The 14,950-nt window shown below is 42.5% G+C and overlaps 1 protein-coding gene across 1 annotated transcript in view; it reads left to right on the top strand.

Moving 5' to 3' along the window:
• Positions 1 to 135: 135 nt before the first annotated feature.
• The window catches only part of BRIP1 (BRCA1 interacting helicase 1), a 194,990-nt gene continuing 180,175 nt past the window's right edge, over positions 136 to 14,950 (top strand). The window contains exons 1-6 of the mRNA XM_042442247.1: positions 136 to 320; positions 5,540 to 5,667; positions 6,622 to 6,733; positions 8,041 to 8,238; positions 8,660 to 8,817; positions 9,371 to 9,496. Of these exons, the coding sequence (XP_042298181.1) occupies positions 5,575 to 5,667; positions 6,622 to 6,733; positions 8,041 to 8,238; positions 8,660 to 8,817; positions 9,371 to 9,496 (687 nt within the window). The 5' untranslated portion in view covers positions 136 to 320; positions 5,540 to 5,574. The remainder of the gene's footprint in view (positions 321 to 5,539; positions 5,668 to 6,621; positions 6,734 to 8,040; positions 8,239 to 8,659; positions 8,818 to 9,370; positions 9,497 to 14,950) is intronic.

Consider the following 14,950-nt stretch of genomic DNA (forward strand, 5'->3'; position numbering starts at 1 on the left):
CCACTTCCTAGCTGCCTATCCTCCTTATTATTTTTCTTAATCCCACTTTTCTCCAAAACAGGGAAACATACGACTAACTCTTGTCAAATTTCGTTCGGGTTTTGAGTGCCAAACTTGGCCAGCGGATGATTTTCCCCCTACAAGTTTAATCCCATGCCGCCTTCATTCCCGAGAAAGAAGTACTTGCTTGTACTGGTGATTTTTAAAGCTCTTTATAGCTGCCATTTGAATTCTACAGTCAAGCGAAGTTGAACCTGGCGCTATTCTTTAAAAGCTTCATTTCTCTTCTGATGGTTCAAATATCCTGCTTCGGTCTAATGGTACCCACCATCCTTCCTTCCTTATGATATTCTGCTCTGAATCCATTGTAATTTATTTTTAATGTTAGTGATTGTAGTTGGTTTCTTCAAATAGTGGAAAAGAAGTAGGTATGTTTGCATGCCTTCTGGTTTTCTCAGGCTGTAACATTTCAATGTACATTTCAATGAGGACCCGGTGCATATAGTGTGTTTCTTAAACGTTACTGTTTCAATCTCTCTTTCTCTGTACTAATCTATTTATCCTATGGACTAACAGCAATTTTTATCCTGCGTAGCCAAAATGCCACGGTCTGCAATGGGGTTTGGCCATATTGGCAAGTGGATCCCAAAGTGTTTGTGGCTCAAGTCACCTGTGACTTATGATTTTTGCAAGAGTGCAAAGAACGTAATGGGAAAACCCTGGGTTGCCCCTTAAAAGTCTAATGAAGACTGCCCCACTGCTGTGGCGACCTTTTAGATGTTCCCATGGTTCATGCGCAAGACTTTATCCATCTTATCTCCGCACCAGACACCACATCTTGGAGTATCTGTCGCCGCCACCGAGACACTGTGTCCAAACTCAAGCTTTCCATAGGTAGCATTCTCAGAGGCGTGATTGTATCATACAAAAAAATAATGAATTAATTAAACTTAACATCACAGATTTCCATGATACATCTAAACCCTGATTGTTCTAAGTCTGACACATTGCGCTGTACCTTCAAGTCGTTTTCGACTTAAGGCAAAGCTATTATTGGGTTTTCCTGGTAAGGCTTGTTCGGAGGGGGTTTGCCATTGCCTTCCATTGAGGCTGAGAGAGTACTGACTTGCTCAACGTGAATCCACACAGTGGGTTTCATGGCCGAGCCGGGATTCGAACCCGGGTCGTAGACCACACTGAAGCCACTATGACACCTGTGGCTGTCTTATCCCATATTTCAAAATCTCAGACATTTTATGCACATGCAACCATATTACTTTAATCTGATAAATTATCTTAAAAGAAAAGTTAATTAGCTGAGGCTTAGGTTGCATCGCAACACAGAAATAACCCATGCTGACACGCCGTGGCTGAATGCTGTGGAATTCTGGGAATTGTAGTTGTGTGTGCACCAGAGCCCTCTGGCGGAGGAGGCAAATGTCCTACCAAACTACGATTCCCAGAATACCATAGCAGTTAAAAGTGGTGCAGAAATAGCTTTAGGAGGGGAAAGAACTTAAATTCACCCACAAGATGTCACCATAGCCTAACATAAGCCATGTGGCTTGTGCCAGAATGAAAAAAGCAACCCTCAAAAGTCTCTTCTTCTCCATAACAAAAGCTGGCTTTTCAAAAAATTGGAGCTGAGAATGTTTACGCAATAAGTTTTGCTTGTAGTTTATTGCAGCACCAGAGTTCTCTCCGACAGAGAAGGCTAAATGCCTCACTGAACTACACTTCCCAGAATCCCCTAACATTTGAGCCAGGACAGTTAAAGCGGTCTCAAAACTGGATTATTTCTGCAGTGTGTTTTTGACTCTGGAGGACCAAAGTTGTGGGAATGCTGTTCTAGAATATTCTCCTCTCTAAACTTGCCCATATCTATTTACATACAGTATGTGATGAACATATAGGTTCAAACAAACAATTGTACTGAACATCTAATTTTGTAGGTAGTGTTACTTTAAACCAATGCTTACTACATAACATTTTATTGCTTATTTTACTTCCTAATTTGCGCTGCTTGTTGGTTGGTTGGTTGGTTTAAAATCACACTTTTTGACCAACACCAGTGCAATAATATTCTCATATGATAGAGAGAAATATGATCTTATTAATATAGAAATGAATAATAATATATAATATTCTAATAAATTATAAAAATATATATATAATATTAATATTAATATAATATTAATAATAATTGCATTAGTCTATTCTAGTTAATATATTAAAATAATATTATGTAAGTATTTCTAATATAATTAATATAACTTACATTATATATATAATTAGAATACATCTATAATTGTATTTTGTATATACTATATTGTATAATTAAATAAATATCTATATTATTATTTATATATATTTTATAATAGTTATGTTGATTTTTATATATTATATTTTATATGTATACGATTATATAATTACATTTTAATATAATAATATAATATATTGTATTTTGTATATTTATAATTATTATAATTGTGTATCTTATACAATACCCGGGGGTCTCGAGTGATAGGTTCCCCCGGTCCGGATGGCGGTGGTTCCACCTGTCCTGACGGGGTCACGCTCCCTGTGAAGGACTCCGCGCGCAGTCTGGGGGTGCTTCTTGACTCGTCGCTCCACCTGACTGCTCAGGTGAATGCGACGGTCAAGAGCACTTGTTACCAGCTTCGGTGATTCGCCAGCTGCGCCCATACCTGGCCCAGAGGGACCTAGAAACTGTTGTACAGCTCTGGTAACTTCGAGATTGGACTTCTGCAATGTACTCTACATGGGGCAAACCCTTATACCAAACTCGGAAGCTTCAAATGGTACAGAATATGGCAGCCCGGCTGGTCACTGGCGTATCCAGGACCGCCACATAACACCCGTGCTTAAGACTCCACTGGCTGCCCATTCGCTTCCGAGCTCAATATAAGGCGTTGGTTATCACCTATAAAGCCTAATGGCTTGGGCCCAGGATTCCTAAAGGACCCCTCTCCCATACAATCCGCCTCGCACCCTCAGACATCTGGGCAGCAACTGCTGAAGGTGCCTGGGGCAGGTTAGCTTCTACCTCTAGAAGGGCCTTTTCCACAGCTGCCCCACCCTTTGGAATACGCTGCCCACGGAGCTCCGCTCATCTACCACCCTGGCCCAATTTAGGAAGGACCTCAAAACCTTCCTATTCAAGCAGGCATTCCCCGACAAATATCCTGTGGCCCCTCCCTTCCGTGGCCAGGAGGATGGGCTAACGGGGCCTTTGTTATTGTTTTAGACTGTGTATTGTTATTGTTCGTGTTTTTAACCTGTATTTGTTTGCACTTGTTGCATGTGTGTGAAGCCGCCTGATCTTCTTGGAAGGGCGGGATATAAATAAAGATTTTATTTATTTATTATTTATATATATATATAATATAATTATAATAATAAATGTATTTTGTATATTTAATATAATTATAAGTGTATAAAATTATCATATATATACTATATATATATAGAGAGAGAGAGAGAGAGAGAGAGACACACACACAAAATATTTATTAATATAATAATTATTATGTTAGCACTTGGCTGTCCTCTATAGGAAAATCGAGAAGAGAGGTAAAACCAGCCTAAATTGTGCTAGGCCGCACTCAGCAGCCGGTTGCCACGGCAACCACAAGAACCGGAAGCAAGGCCGAGCAGTAATCTAGAGGAGAAGAAAGTGTTCGAGGAAACATAGGCGGGGCTTTGATTTCTGTTAACGGATTGGTCGCTCGCGAGCGCCCTCGTTTTGATTGGCTGTTCGCGCTGTCGGATGACGACAGAGCCGGTCGGGGTACAGGCGGGAAATGGATCGAACCTAAGGAAGGGGTTCGGTTTAGAATCCGAGGTAAATATTTTTCGCGGGGGAGGGGGGGAGTTGGCGGCGGGTTGGACGAGTCCATTTCGCCAAAGGGGAGGAGCGGGCTAAAACACTGGACTCTACCATTACAAGGCGGAGGGGAGCCTAGCCTTTATTGCCCTGTTTTTTTAAATACATACAATAATTAAATATAACTAAGCATTCCTGAGGTAAAAATGGAAACCTCAGAGAAAAAAGTTACATTTTTTTGTTCACTTGTATCCTAACCCATTTATTAAATAAAAATATAGCCCTTTTTTTTTAATAGTAATATAAATATAAAACCATTCCTGAGGTAAAATGGAAGCTTCAGAGGAACAATGTCTCCATTTCTGTTTCCATTTTTTAAAAAACTGTATAGCTTTAAAATGGGTTTTATTGTGTTTTGTTATTGGATTCTGTATTGTATTTTATTATTTTATTTTTTTAAATTTTTATTAAATACAAATTAATAAAATTTTAAGTACAAATTTACACACATAATATACACACATAGATATGTATATATAACATATATATCATATATATATAGATTTATTAGAATAATCATATCTAATTATAGTTGTTACATATATAAAGCCTATATAATGATGTGTGTGCATATATATGTTTTATATTAAGGGTATAAACATGTTTTATACACAGACACACAACATTACACATATATAACGTATATATTATAATATACTATATATAACATATATAACGTGTAGTGTGTGTGTATGTACATATGTCTGTCGCTGTTGTCTGGTCTATCTACTATCTATCTATCTATCACATATAACAAACACCGACCTAAAAGTATTGGTATTTTATTACTATTGGATGCTGCTTCGGTCCAATGGGATCGAAGGCTGGATATAATAATAATAATAATAATAATAATGATATAAAATACATCTCCTTATCCCGCATTTTTTTCTTTTGCAAATCTGTCATATTTAAAATAAAAGTCTTTTTTTTTCCCTTTTTTACAAACCATGCATTCCTTTAAAAGTTAGGGAGACTTCCATATAGCATTAAAAAAATGGCTGTTTGGATGGAAATGTTGATATTTGTAACATTGGTTTATTTGCAGGGAAAAAAAGAAATGAAAGGGACAGAGAAGGAGAATGTTCTAGAAGCGATTCCCAAACTTTGGTCCTCCGGGGTCTGAAACTCACTACAGAAATAATCCAATTTGAGACCGCTTCAACTGCCCTGGCTCACTGCTATGGAATTCTGGGAACTGTGGCTTTGAAAGACTTTGAGCCACCTCTGTCAGAGAGAGATCTGGTGCCGCAGTAAACTACAATACCCAGGATTCCCTACCACTGGGCCAGGGCAGTTAAAGCAATCTCAAACTGGGATATTTCTGCAGTGTGTTGCTGCCTTGGATCCCTTTTGGGGAGAAAAAGGCAGCATGGTAATGAAATAAATAATACGTTGGACTTCAGCTCCCAGAAGCCTCAGCTGCTTTTGGCCAATGGTATGGAATGCTGGGAAGTGAAGTCCAAACAGGACCAGAGTTTGGGAACCGTTGTTCTAGAATATTCCAGTGTCGCTGATCAGTTCCAATATGGCTAATTGGAAATCAAACCTTGGACTACACTATGGTGGCTTTACATGACTCCTATAGTACCACGTATTTAAAATGCATTCCTTTTTTGGTTTTATTGACAGATGTAAGCTCCGAATTTGGAAACGTAAGCGTCATCATGGCTTCGTCCGCTTCAGAATACACCATTGGCGGCGTGAAGATCCTCTTCCCTTGCAAGGCATATCCTTCGCAGTTGGCAATGATGAACGCCGTACGTTGTGTGGCGAAAGCTGATGAATTGAATCCGTTCTGTATGTACAGAGACTAACGTAGCACCTTTGAGGCTCACTGAAGGAAAGAAGTTGGCAGCATGAGCTTTCCTAGACTAAAGTCTACTTCTTCGGATACGTTTAATTTAATGCATCTGAGAAAGTAGACTTTAGTCTAGGAAAGCTCATGCTGCCAACGTGAAGTCTTCAGAGAGATGCCAGCCACAGATGCTGGCAAAACGTCAGGAATAAACTCCTCTAGAACATGGTAACATAGCCCGAAAAGTCCACAAAAATCATGCCGCCAACTTCTTTCCTTCAGTTAGTCTCAAAGGTGCTACAAGATCTCTCCATGTACTGATTCTACAGACTAGCACTGCTATATCTTTGGATTAATTCTAATGATACACAGTGGACGCTCCGCATTTGCTGAGGTTAGGGGCACTTCCATGAAAGTTAAAAACCACAAAAGCACTACTACCTGAAAGAACACTTCTCTAGGAATCTCTAGGTCCTCCAGGGCAACTCTGTGGTCAATATCTGCCACAAGTTGACCATAGAATTGCCCTGGAGGACCTACAGATGCCTAGCTAAAGTAGTCAAGGTCCTTCAGCGTGACATTAGACAAACGTTGACCATAGAGGCATACTGGAGAACCTATAGATTCCTAAAGAGAACATATTAATCATATCTGCAAAAGCCCAAGCCGCAAATGGGGAGGGCTGACAGTAGATCCAAAACACACTGCAGACATGATCAAGTTTGAGATTGCTTTAACTGCCCTGGCTCTATGCTACGCAATCCTGGGCACTGATAATTGGCAGGGGGCTTCAGGGCCTACAATTGGAGACTGGGGGTTGTAATCGACAACAACCAAATCCCCGCAAGTAGAAAGCTAGGCCCTAAAGATGACTTGGAAGTCTTCTGTGCTGATTTGATGTTTTTGTTCATTACAGATCGTGAAAGGGCTAAACTCCAAGCAACACTGCCTCTTGGAGAGTCCAACCGGAAGTGGGAAAAGCTTGGCATTGCTCTGTTCCGCTTTGTCGTGGCAGCAGGCACAGTATGGTAAGCTCTAGTCTTCATCTCTTGTAGCCAAGTCAGGGTCTCTGTGGCTCAAACCAGGTACTTGGGGCCTGGAATTACTCAGTGCCAGTTCTACCATTGGGCAGAGTGAAATATTGGAATCATGGATTCAGATGCCCCTGATGAAGTGGACTAAGGCCATGAAAACTTATGCATGAAAGCTCTTCTTCTCATGTAATGTCCAAGGTTCCTGGATTGTTTTATGTATTACTATTGAGGGCAGTGTTGAGCTAGAAATCAGCAATTCCCAAACTTTGATCCTCTCTCAAGTCAAGTCTCTACCATCAAGTCTCAAGTCAAGCCTCAAGTCTCTACCATCAAGTCTCTACCATCAAGTCTCAAGTCTCTACCTTCAGGTCTCAAATCAAGTCTCAAGTCTCTACCGTCAAGTCTCAAGTCAAGTCTCAAGTCTTTACCTTCAAGTCAAGTCTCAAATCTCTACCTTCAAGTCTCAAGTCAAGTCTCAAATCTTTACCTTCAAGTCTCAAGTCAAGTCTCAAGTCTCTACCTTCAAGTCTCTACCTTCAAGTCTCAAGTCAAGTCTCAAGTCTCTACCATCAAGTCTCAAGTCTCTACCTTCAAGTCTCAAGTCAAGTCTCAAGTCTCTACAGCTCCCAGAATTCTTGTCTGTTGACTAAGCTGGCAGGGGCTTCTGGGAGCTGAACAAACACCTGAAGGACCAAAGTTTGGGAACCACTAAACTAGATCTCACTCACTACAATTCAGCCTGTAGCATTTATTTGACCCTGGTTGCCCTGTTCGTAGGCTGTGTAGCTGAAAAGTATGCAGTCCAGTCAACTGGAAAAATATCTGGGCTTTTTTTCTGGCTCTGTAAATTATTCACATGGTGCTCGGCTGTCATTTATTCATTATTGAGTTCTGTTGTGGTGCTTCGTATAGAATGCAGAAGAACAGGTGAGTCGCTGGGCGCAAAGGAATTATGATCTGAATGAGGAGGAGGCACTCTTCCTAGTAAGGACAAGAAGGTCACATAAGGTCTGAATTCATAGTGGTTTATGGCTCTGGTAGATCCATGCGTATAGATTCTCGAGTTCTTGTCCCTTAGTTACCAGGGCTGTGAGCTGATAAAAGAAATCTTTGATGATTCTTTGCTTTTGATGGCCAGAAAAGTCCATTATGTTGTGGGAGGTAGCTACACTGCTTCTCTGTTGGCAGAGCGACTCATGTATCTTCCTGGCTTGAAAAGGCAAAATATCCATCTGAGAAAATCCCCACAGTATCATTTCTCCAATATTTTAATAAGCACATATCTCTTGTTTTCTCTTCAGAAAAGCCCAATGACGACTTGACGGGCTCAAAGGGATGCAAGAAGCCGGATCTCTTGATGTCGTGCCGTTGCGGTTGCCATGCTAGCCACGCAACGCAGAGCCAGGATGGTGCAAAGCAGAGCCAAGGCACGTCTTACGCCTTCACCAACAGTGGACCAGTCACACCCACCAACAGTGGAGGAAAGCCAAAAGACAAAGGTGATTCTTATAGCGCTCCTTCGGGAAATCTTTATTAGGAGTCCTTGAGTGTTTATGTCTTATGGTTGGGGTGGACAACCGTGTCCAGCTTTCTGCCTTTGGGACCCTCTGGGAGCTACACAAGTTGCAACCAGAACAACAGAAAACCACAAAAACCCAGAAGTGGTTGAAAGTCCACTTTTGGGTTCGAAAGCCCACTTTTGGGTTCAAAAGTATTTCTTTGGTGTTAAACAATCCAGAAGGTCTGCTCTGTGTCCCAGCCATATTTGGTGAAGACACAAGACAAGAGCATTCTTGGTGACTGCTCCCATGGTATAGAAATTCTAACAAGCTGGATTGACTTCCAGTTTGTGGAATAAAGTGTCTTTTAAGGTGAAGGAACTATCTGTAGCGTAATGTGTACATATGTTTTCCTTAACAGACTCCAATTTATATCCTGCCGTTGGAAAGGACGCGTCAAAAACCACACTTGCTTCCAAACTGTCTGCAAAGAAGCAGGCGTCTTTGCAGGAAGGTGGTGAAGATGATGATTTTAGAGTGGATAGGAAACGGAATCGTTCTCTAGAAACCGAAGAGCAGGTGAGAAAGCTTTATGGTCTGTTCCAGACTGCCAAAATAAAGCTGCTTCGGGTCTCTTTGGAGGTATGCTATTTAAATGATGCCTGGGTCCTAAGAGTCCGGAGGTCGTGCCAAAGCCACACTCCATTCCTAAGCATTGGAGTGCAGCTTTTGGTGCAGCTTCCGGATTCTTAGGATGCATGCATCACTTAAATAGCATACCTCCAAAGAGACCCCAAGCAGCTTTATTTTGGCAGTCTGTAACAGGCCTACATTCATTTACTTTGCATATTTATACCCCGCTCTTCAGCCTTAGACAACTTTACTGTTGGTAAAATGGATTCAGGCATTATCAAAGGAATCTTGTTTAGCATATTTTAAGTGGCGGACCAATAAAACAATCTAACCATGCAAATAGAAATCCACAGACTATCCCCCTCCAGAATTCTTTGCAGTATGGCAGTTGCAGGGGTTCTGTAGCAGATAAATTGATGCAGCGAGAGTTCCCTTGATGTAGAAACACTGAGTTTTACAAGCCAGCGCTTACTTTATTTATTTCGCAAATCCTAAACAGGCTAGGAAACGACACCGGCTGGCCAAAGGAGTCCAGTTTGTTGGCGCTTTGGAAATGTATCAGCAGCAGAAAAACGGGAAGTTGATAGAGGCCTCGGGAAAAGCTGCGCCTTCCGCTCTCAAAACTGTAAGTACAGCAGCCTTCAAGAACTTGCATTTTTCTAGAAGAGTTTGATGTGATGCTAAGCGACCCTTTCACACTATAGTTGTAGTGCTACAGTTCCCCTTGTAACTTGAGCTCTCTGGCTGAAAATTCAAAAGGCCTCTCCTTAAGGGCCTAAATACCCTAAAGCAGTGGTCCCCAAACTGTGCCCTTTAAGGGATTTTGGACTTCAGCTCCCAGAATCCAAGACTATTGGCCAACATGGATGAGGCTTCTGGGAACTGATGTACAAAATCTCTTAAAGGGCACAGTTTGGGGACCACTGCCCTACAGGCACCAGATGCCAGGGTCAGCCCTGGTTGGTACTTGGATGGAAGACTGCCAGTGAATTCCTGGGACAGTAGACTCTGTCTGGCAGTACCACCTCTTGAGCATTTCTGGGCAAAGAAAACCCCATAACATTCATGTAAGTTGACAGGCTACTTGAATACATGAACTGCAAGTCCCAGGATTTTCAGTTGACAAGGATGTTGCCATGTCAGTTAAAACAGAATCCTTTCTCATTGTATGCCTTCAAGCCATTGCTGACCTATGGCAGCTCTAAGGCCATAAGAACCTATCACAGGGCTCTCTTGGCCAGATTGATTCAGAAGAGGTTTGCTCTTGCTTTCCTCTGAGGCTGAGAGAGTATGATGTCCCAAAGGTCACCCTTTGGGTTTCCATGGCCAAGCATTATATTTGTGTGGTGTGAAAGGGTCCCAGCTTAGGCGAACTGGTTTCTTTTACCCCCTTCTCCATTCCCTAGTTCTTCCAGCTATAGGGTCAGGATGCTGTTACACTGGGGTGCACCTTTTGACAAATGGTGTCGGCATTTGTATTCAAAGAATGTTTGGTGTCATTTCAAAACAAAAACATCTAACAGGCCTGACTCTTCAGTATACCTGCATCTGGAAAGAGTTGAGAGTAATATTTGAAGGCGGTTTGCTCCCCTTCGGGTTCATGCATGGGTCCTGTTGTCATCCGTGTTATCATCCTTCGCTGTGGGGGTCAAGCTGCTCAGTTACCTCTGCGCTGGAGCCCAGGAATGTTACTTTTGGGGACTACAACACCCCCAAAATCCCTCACCAGGTTGGCCACATGGGATCTGTAGTCAAATACAATAACTTGCCCTACTCTGCTCTCTGCAACTGGGTTGATACCTGGTAGTTGAGAAAGGGGTTTTTCCATCCTAAACCTGCCTCTGGATCTTCAATTGACTCCTTTTTTGTGGGGGAAAACTTCCTAATCTCCCTTTGAAGGGCTAGCAAGAGTAGTTAATGTGGATACAAGAACTATAACTAAGATGAACAAGTGCTGTTTCCCTTTACTCTCTCCTGGCTCCTTTTTGCTGCTGTAAGTTAATGACCTCAGCTGCCACAATGACTTAATAAGCTGGGCAACTAGTATTGATTTTCACTGTTGCTGCTGTAAGTGTCTAACAGAAAAATCAGTCACGGCACAATTAAGTTGCTTCTATAGTTAGCCTCCTTCTCCTCCTGCAACAGAGCGGAGAGCTATGGGAAATCAATAGGGATTCCTTCAGCCAAATTGCCTCACAGGTCGTAACTTCAGGTAAACCCTCTCCCTTCAGGCTCCAGAATGTTCTGAATCGCTCATCTGACCTTTGCAAATTCTGACGACAACAGCAATAAAGTTACTTGCATATTAATTTTAAAGAAACTCTTAGCATCTTCTGGGTTGGAATGCCGCCTTATATTTCCAGATGTGAGACATAGTCCGGATGTCGACATCAAGCCATAATCTGGCATGTTGCAAACAAGTTTGACTGAATTACAGAATCATAGAGTTAGAATAATAAGAATGAGAGAGAGAGAGAGAGAATGACTGGCCCAAAGTTACCCAATGAACTTTGGCTTGGTGAGGGCCTGAACTTGGATTACCCAAATCCTATCCAACACAAGGTGATGAGATAAGATATCTAAAACAGTGACCTGTTACAGACTGCCCAAATAAAGCTGCTTCGGGTCTCTTTGGAGGCATGCTATTTAAATGATGCATGGGTCCTAAGAATCCAGAGGTTGCGCCAAAGCCACACTCCATTCCTAAGCACCGAAGTGCAGCTTTGGTGCAGCTTCCGGATTCTTAGGGTGCATGCATCATTTAAACAGCATACCTCCAAAGAGACCCACAGCAGCTTTATTTTGGCAGTCTGTAACAGGCCAGTGATTCCCAAACTTTGCTCCTCCAAGTGTTTTGGACTTCAAATTCAGAAGCCCCAGCCATCTTGACCAACTGTCAGGGATTCAAGGAGCTAAAGTCCAAAACACCAAAATTTGGAAATCGCTGCTCTAAAACAAATCGAAGATCCTTGTAGTTGCAGAAAAGGAGGAGAGCTTGGAGGACGAAGAGTCACTTTCCCAATAGACCGATATATCCAAACGCACAAGATCCCGTCTGAATTTGTCAGGTAGGAAGAGTTAGCCTTGGATGGGAATGAATAGCAGGTTCTGTAGTTCAGAGGAAGGAACTGGCAAAACCACCTCTTGAGTATTCCTTGCCTAAGAAAACCCTATGAAATCCATGGGGCTGCCATACATCGACAGGCACATATGTGAAATCTGAATACAACCACATGCAGCGAGCTCATGTCAAGTAATGGAGAGACCCTCCATGTCAGCGAGTGCCTGCTTAGCCATGGCACTTTTTCACCTGAGACAGCGTCTATGTTTGGCTGAGTGACACCCAAATGGTGGGTGGTCAAGCAGTGATATACACGTCCACAAAGGAGCCTGTGGCCTTTAATGTAAAGGAAAGCAGTGAAAGGATTATGTCTTTCACCTTATTGCATTCTCTTCCTGCCCGTTTCGCTAGGAATCGCGTAAGCTTTTAAATCCAGTTAAGCGTCTGTGGTGGTGATGGTGGCGGGGGAGCCCTTTTAAACAATCTTGAGTGATTTATTACTCGGAGCTTGAGTAGCGTTCAGAGCGATGGCTGTTTCTTTTAAGTACTGGATAATTCTGAAATTCCATTAAATGCAAATGGGTCAGATCGTCTGCCAAGGTAACTCCATCGATTTCTCTCTCCCCTTCGCTCCTGAACCGTCTTCGCCGAAAGCATGTCAGCAGAAAAACCTGGCCCTGTAAATCAATGTATAAACTTTTAATAATATATGACACACCTGCTGAACTCCCCCTTGTGTCAATCTGTTTTGTTTAACACAGCGTAGGCGCACGGATTGGGAATGCTGGGAAGAGCGAAACGTGGAATGAATGGTTGTCTGCCGAAATTGCCTTCCTCCTCCTCCTCACTTGCTTTTATTCTTGAACTAAGGAAGAATTTACAGCATAGGACCAGGCTCTTTGAAGGACCATATCTCCCTTGGGATGAAAGTTCAGATGAGAAGCCCTCCTCTCTGTCCCACTGTCTTCTCAGCGGAAGGGTCTTCTTGGGGGCTTCTCCCAGACTTTGGAATTCACTGTCGAAAGTTAACTTAAAAGAAGGTTTGTGTTTTGGAAGGAGTTTTGTTAAGTCCAAAGGTGGCTTAAAACGTGGCGCAGCCTTGTGTCCTGCCACCTCACTTCTACACTTCCACGCTTCTTAAAGCGCTTCTCAGGTTTAAATCCAGTTGTTAATCCCAAATAGCAATAGCATTTACATTTCTTATACCGCTTATCAGTGAACCCAGCGCTCTGTGAGTGGTTTACAGTGTGTAAGCCCATCAACAAGATGGCTACTCATTTTGCTGACCTAGGAAAGGATGAAAGGCTGAGTCAACCTTGGAGCCCTGCATGGATTGAACTCACAACATTGTGGCTGCAGGACCAGCATTTACCCCCCGCGCCTCCAGGGCTCCTATGCGTAGAACCATTGACTCAGTGGGGCTTGCGTAAGTGTTGGTTTACCATTCAGTGGGTCTACTCTTGTTGTTGCATGTCTTCAAGTCAGCTCCAACTTATAGTGACTCTGTCTTAGGAAGTTCCTGGCAGGATTTTACTCAAGAGGAGGTTTCAGCCTTCCTCTGAGGCTGGAAAAATGTGGTCAACCATGGCTTGAGGGAGGATTTGAACTCTGGTCTCCCCAAGTTCTAGTCCTGGATTCACACTGTTATGCCATGCTGGTTCTCATTTATTATTATTTGGGGGACCTCAGAGGCAGCTATTGGAGGATGGGCCCTCCTTCTGTCTCAATAATAATAATAATAATAATAATAACAACAATAATTTTATTTCTTACCCGCCTCTCTTCACAACTTGAGCCAGGTTAAAACACAATCATCACATAAAATGCACATTTAGGCTTTAGTATTACAAGAAAAGGGAGTATTGGAGGTGAATTCCTAAGACGCACTGAGTGATGCAAATGGAGAAATGCTTAATGGCGCTAGCTGATCTTGTAGGTGATTCTCAGTGGGCTACTATTGCGCCGTCAATACAACAGAATGGGAAGGAAGTGAAACGTTATGTATATGTATATATAAAAGCTATTTTTGTTTCCTATTGCCTTCCACTCTCTCTCTTTTTCATTACGAGCCCTTTCCCAGAAGTTATGTACTTTCCCAGGTAAGTCAGCATTTATGGCAGAATAAAGTTAAGTGCTCGCAGGCGAGGAAAGAGAAAAGGGTGCCTGTGGGGAAATGATGGTATCGGGAACAAGATCTCTTCCATCGCAGCCACGGACGTAACCAGAGAGGTGCTTTTGAAATACTTTTTAAAGCATACTTTGTGTTCGTCACCAGCTTAGAGGCCTGATACCTTGAAGGTCCCAGCAAGCCATACTGTAATGTTCCCGTCATCTTAGCACATGCAACCATACTGTAATGGTTGCGCGTGCTAAGATGACGGGGAACTGTACGGATTTAATGGGCAATAAATAATAAGAGTAAGAGTAGACCAAAGCGGGGTCAAATTTGAGAACTGTCACGCTGCGGAGTTTAGTTTTAAAAGCATGGAAGACGTCAGCAGGGGGTGCTCTTGGTTTTCAGATAGAAATAGCCTCGCGAATCAGGATAAATGTCCATTTCTGTTCCTTGAACTGCCTGCCCCTTTGCGCATCCCCATTCCTACACAAAACGAACGCACCTTTCCATATTTCGATCCCAGGTCCCCTTTTGCAGACAGACATTGCATTATAAACCTCATACGATGGAAACACGTAGCACAACAATGCCGGTCTCACTCTCCGCTCACAATGTTAAAGTGCACAAGGCTCAGGTTTCGGAATCTGCTTGAAGCGGCGCTTCGAGTAATGGAAAAGTTAATTACAACCCAAGGCCTAATCATCTCCCTGGATAAAGGCCTCGATTATTTCAGGTTGGTACTAGAGGAGGCCGAAGAAGAAAGCAGACTATACTTAGCTAGGGACATTTTTACAAAGTGCTTGAACTGGACACCAAGTCACGCCGTACCTATAAAGTATGCAGGACTCTAAAAGATGTCGCCAAAATTATCTCAGTGTTGGCTCTTACTGCTAACAGAAATG

The sequence above is a fragment of the Sceloporus undulatus genome, chromosome 11, assembly GCF_019175285.1.
Source record: "Sceloporus undulatus isolate JIND9_A2432 ecotype Alabama chromosome 11, SceUnd_v1.1, whole genome shotgun sequence".
Classification (NCBI taxonomy): Eukaryota; Metazoa; Chordata; class Lepidosauria; order Squamata; family Phrynosomatidae; genus Sceloporus; species Sceloporus undulatus.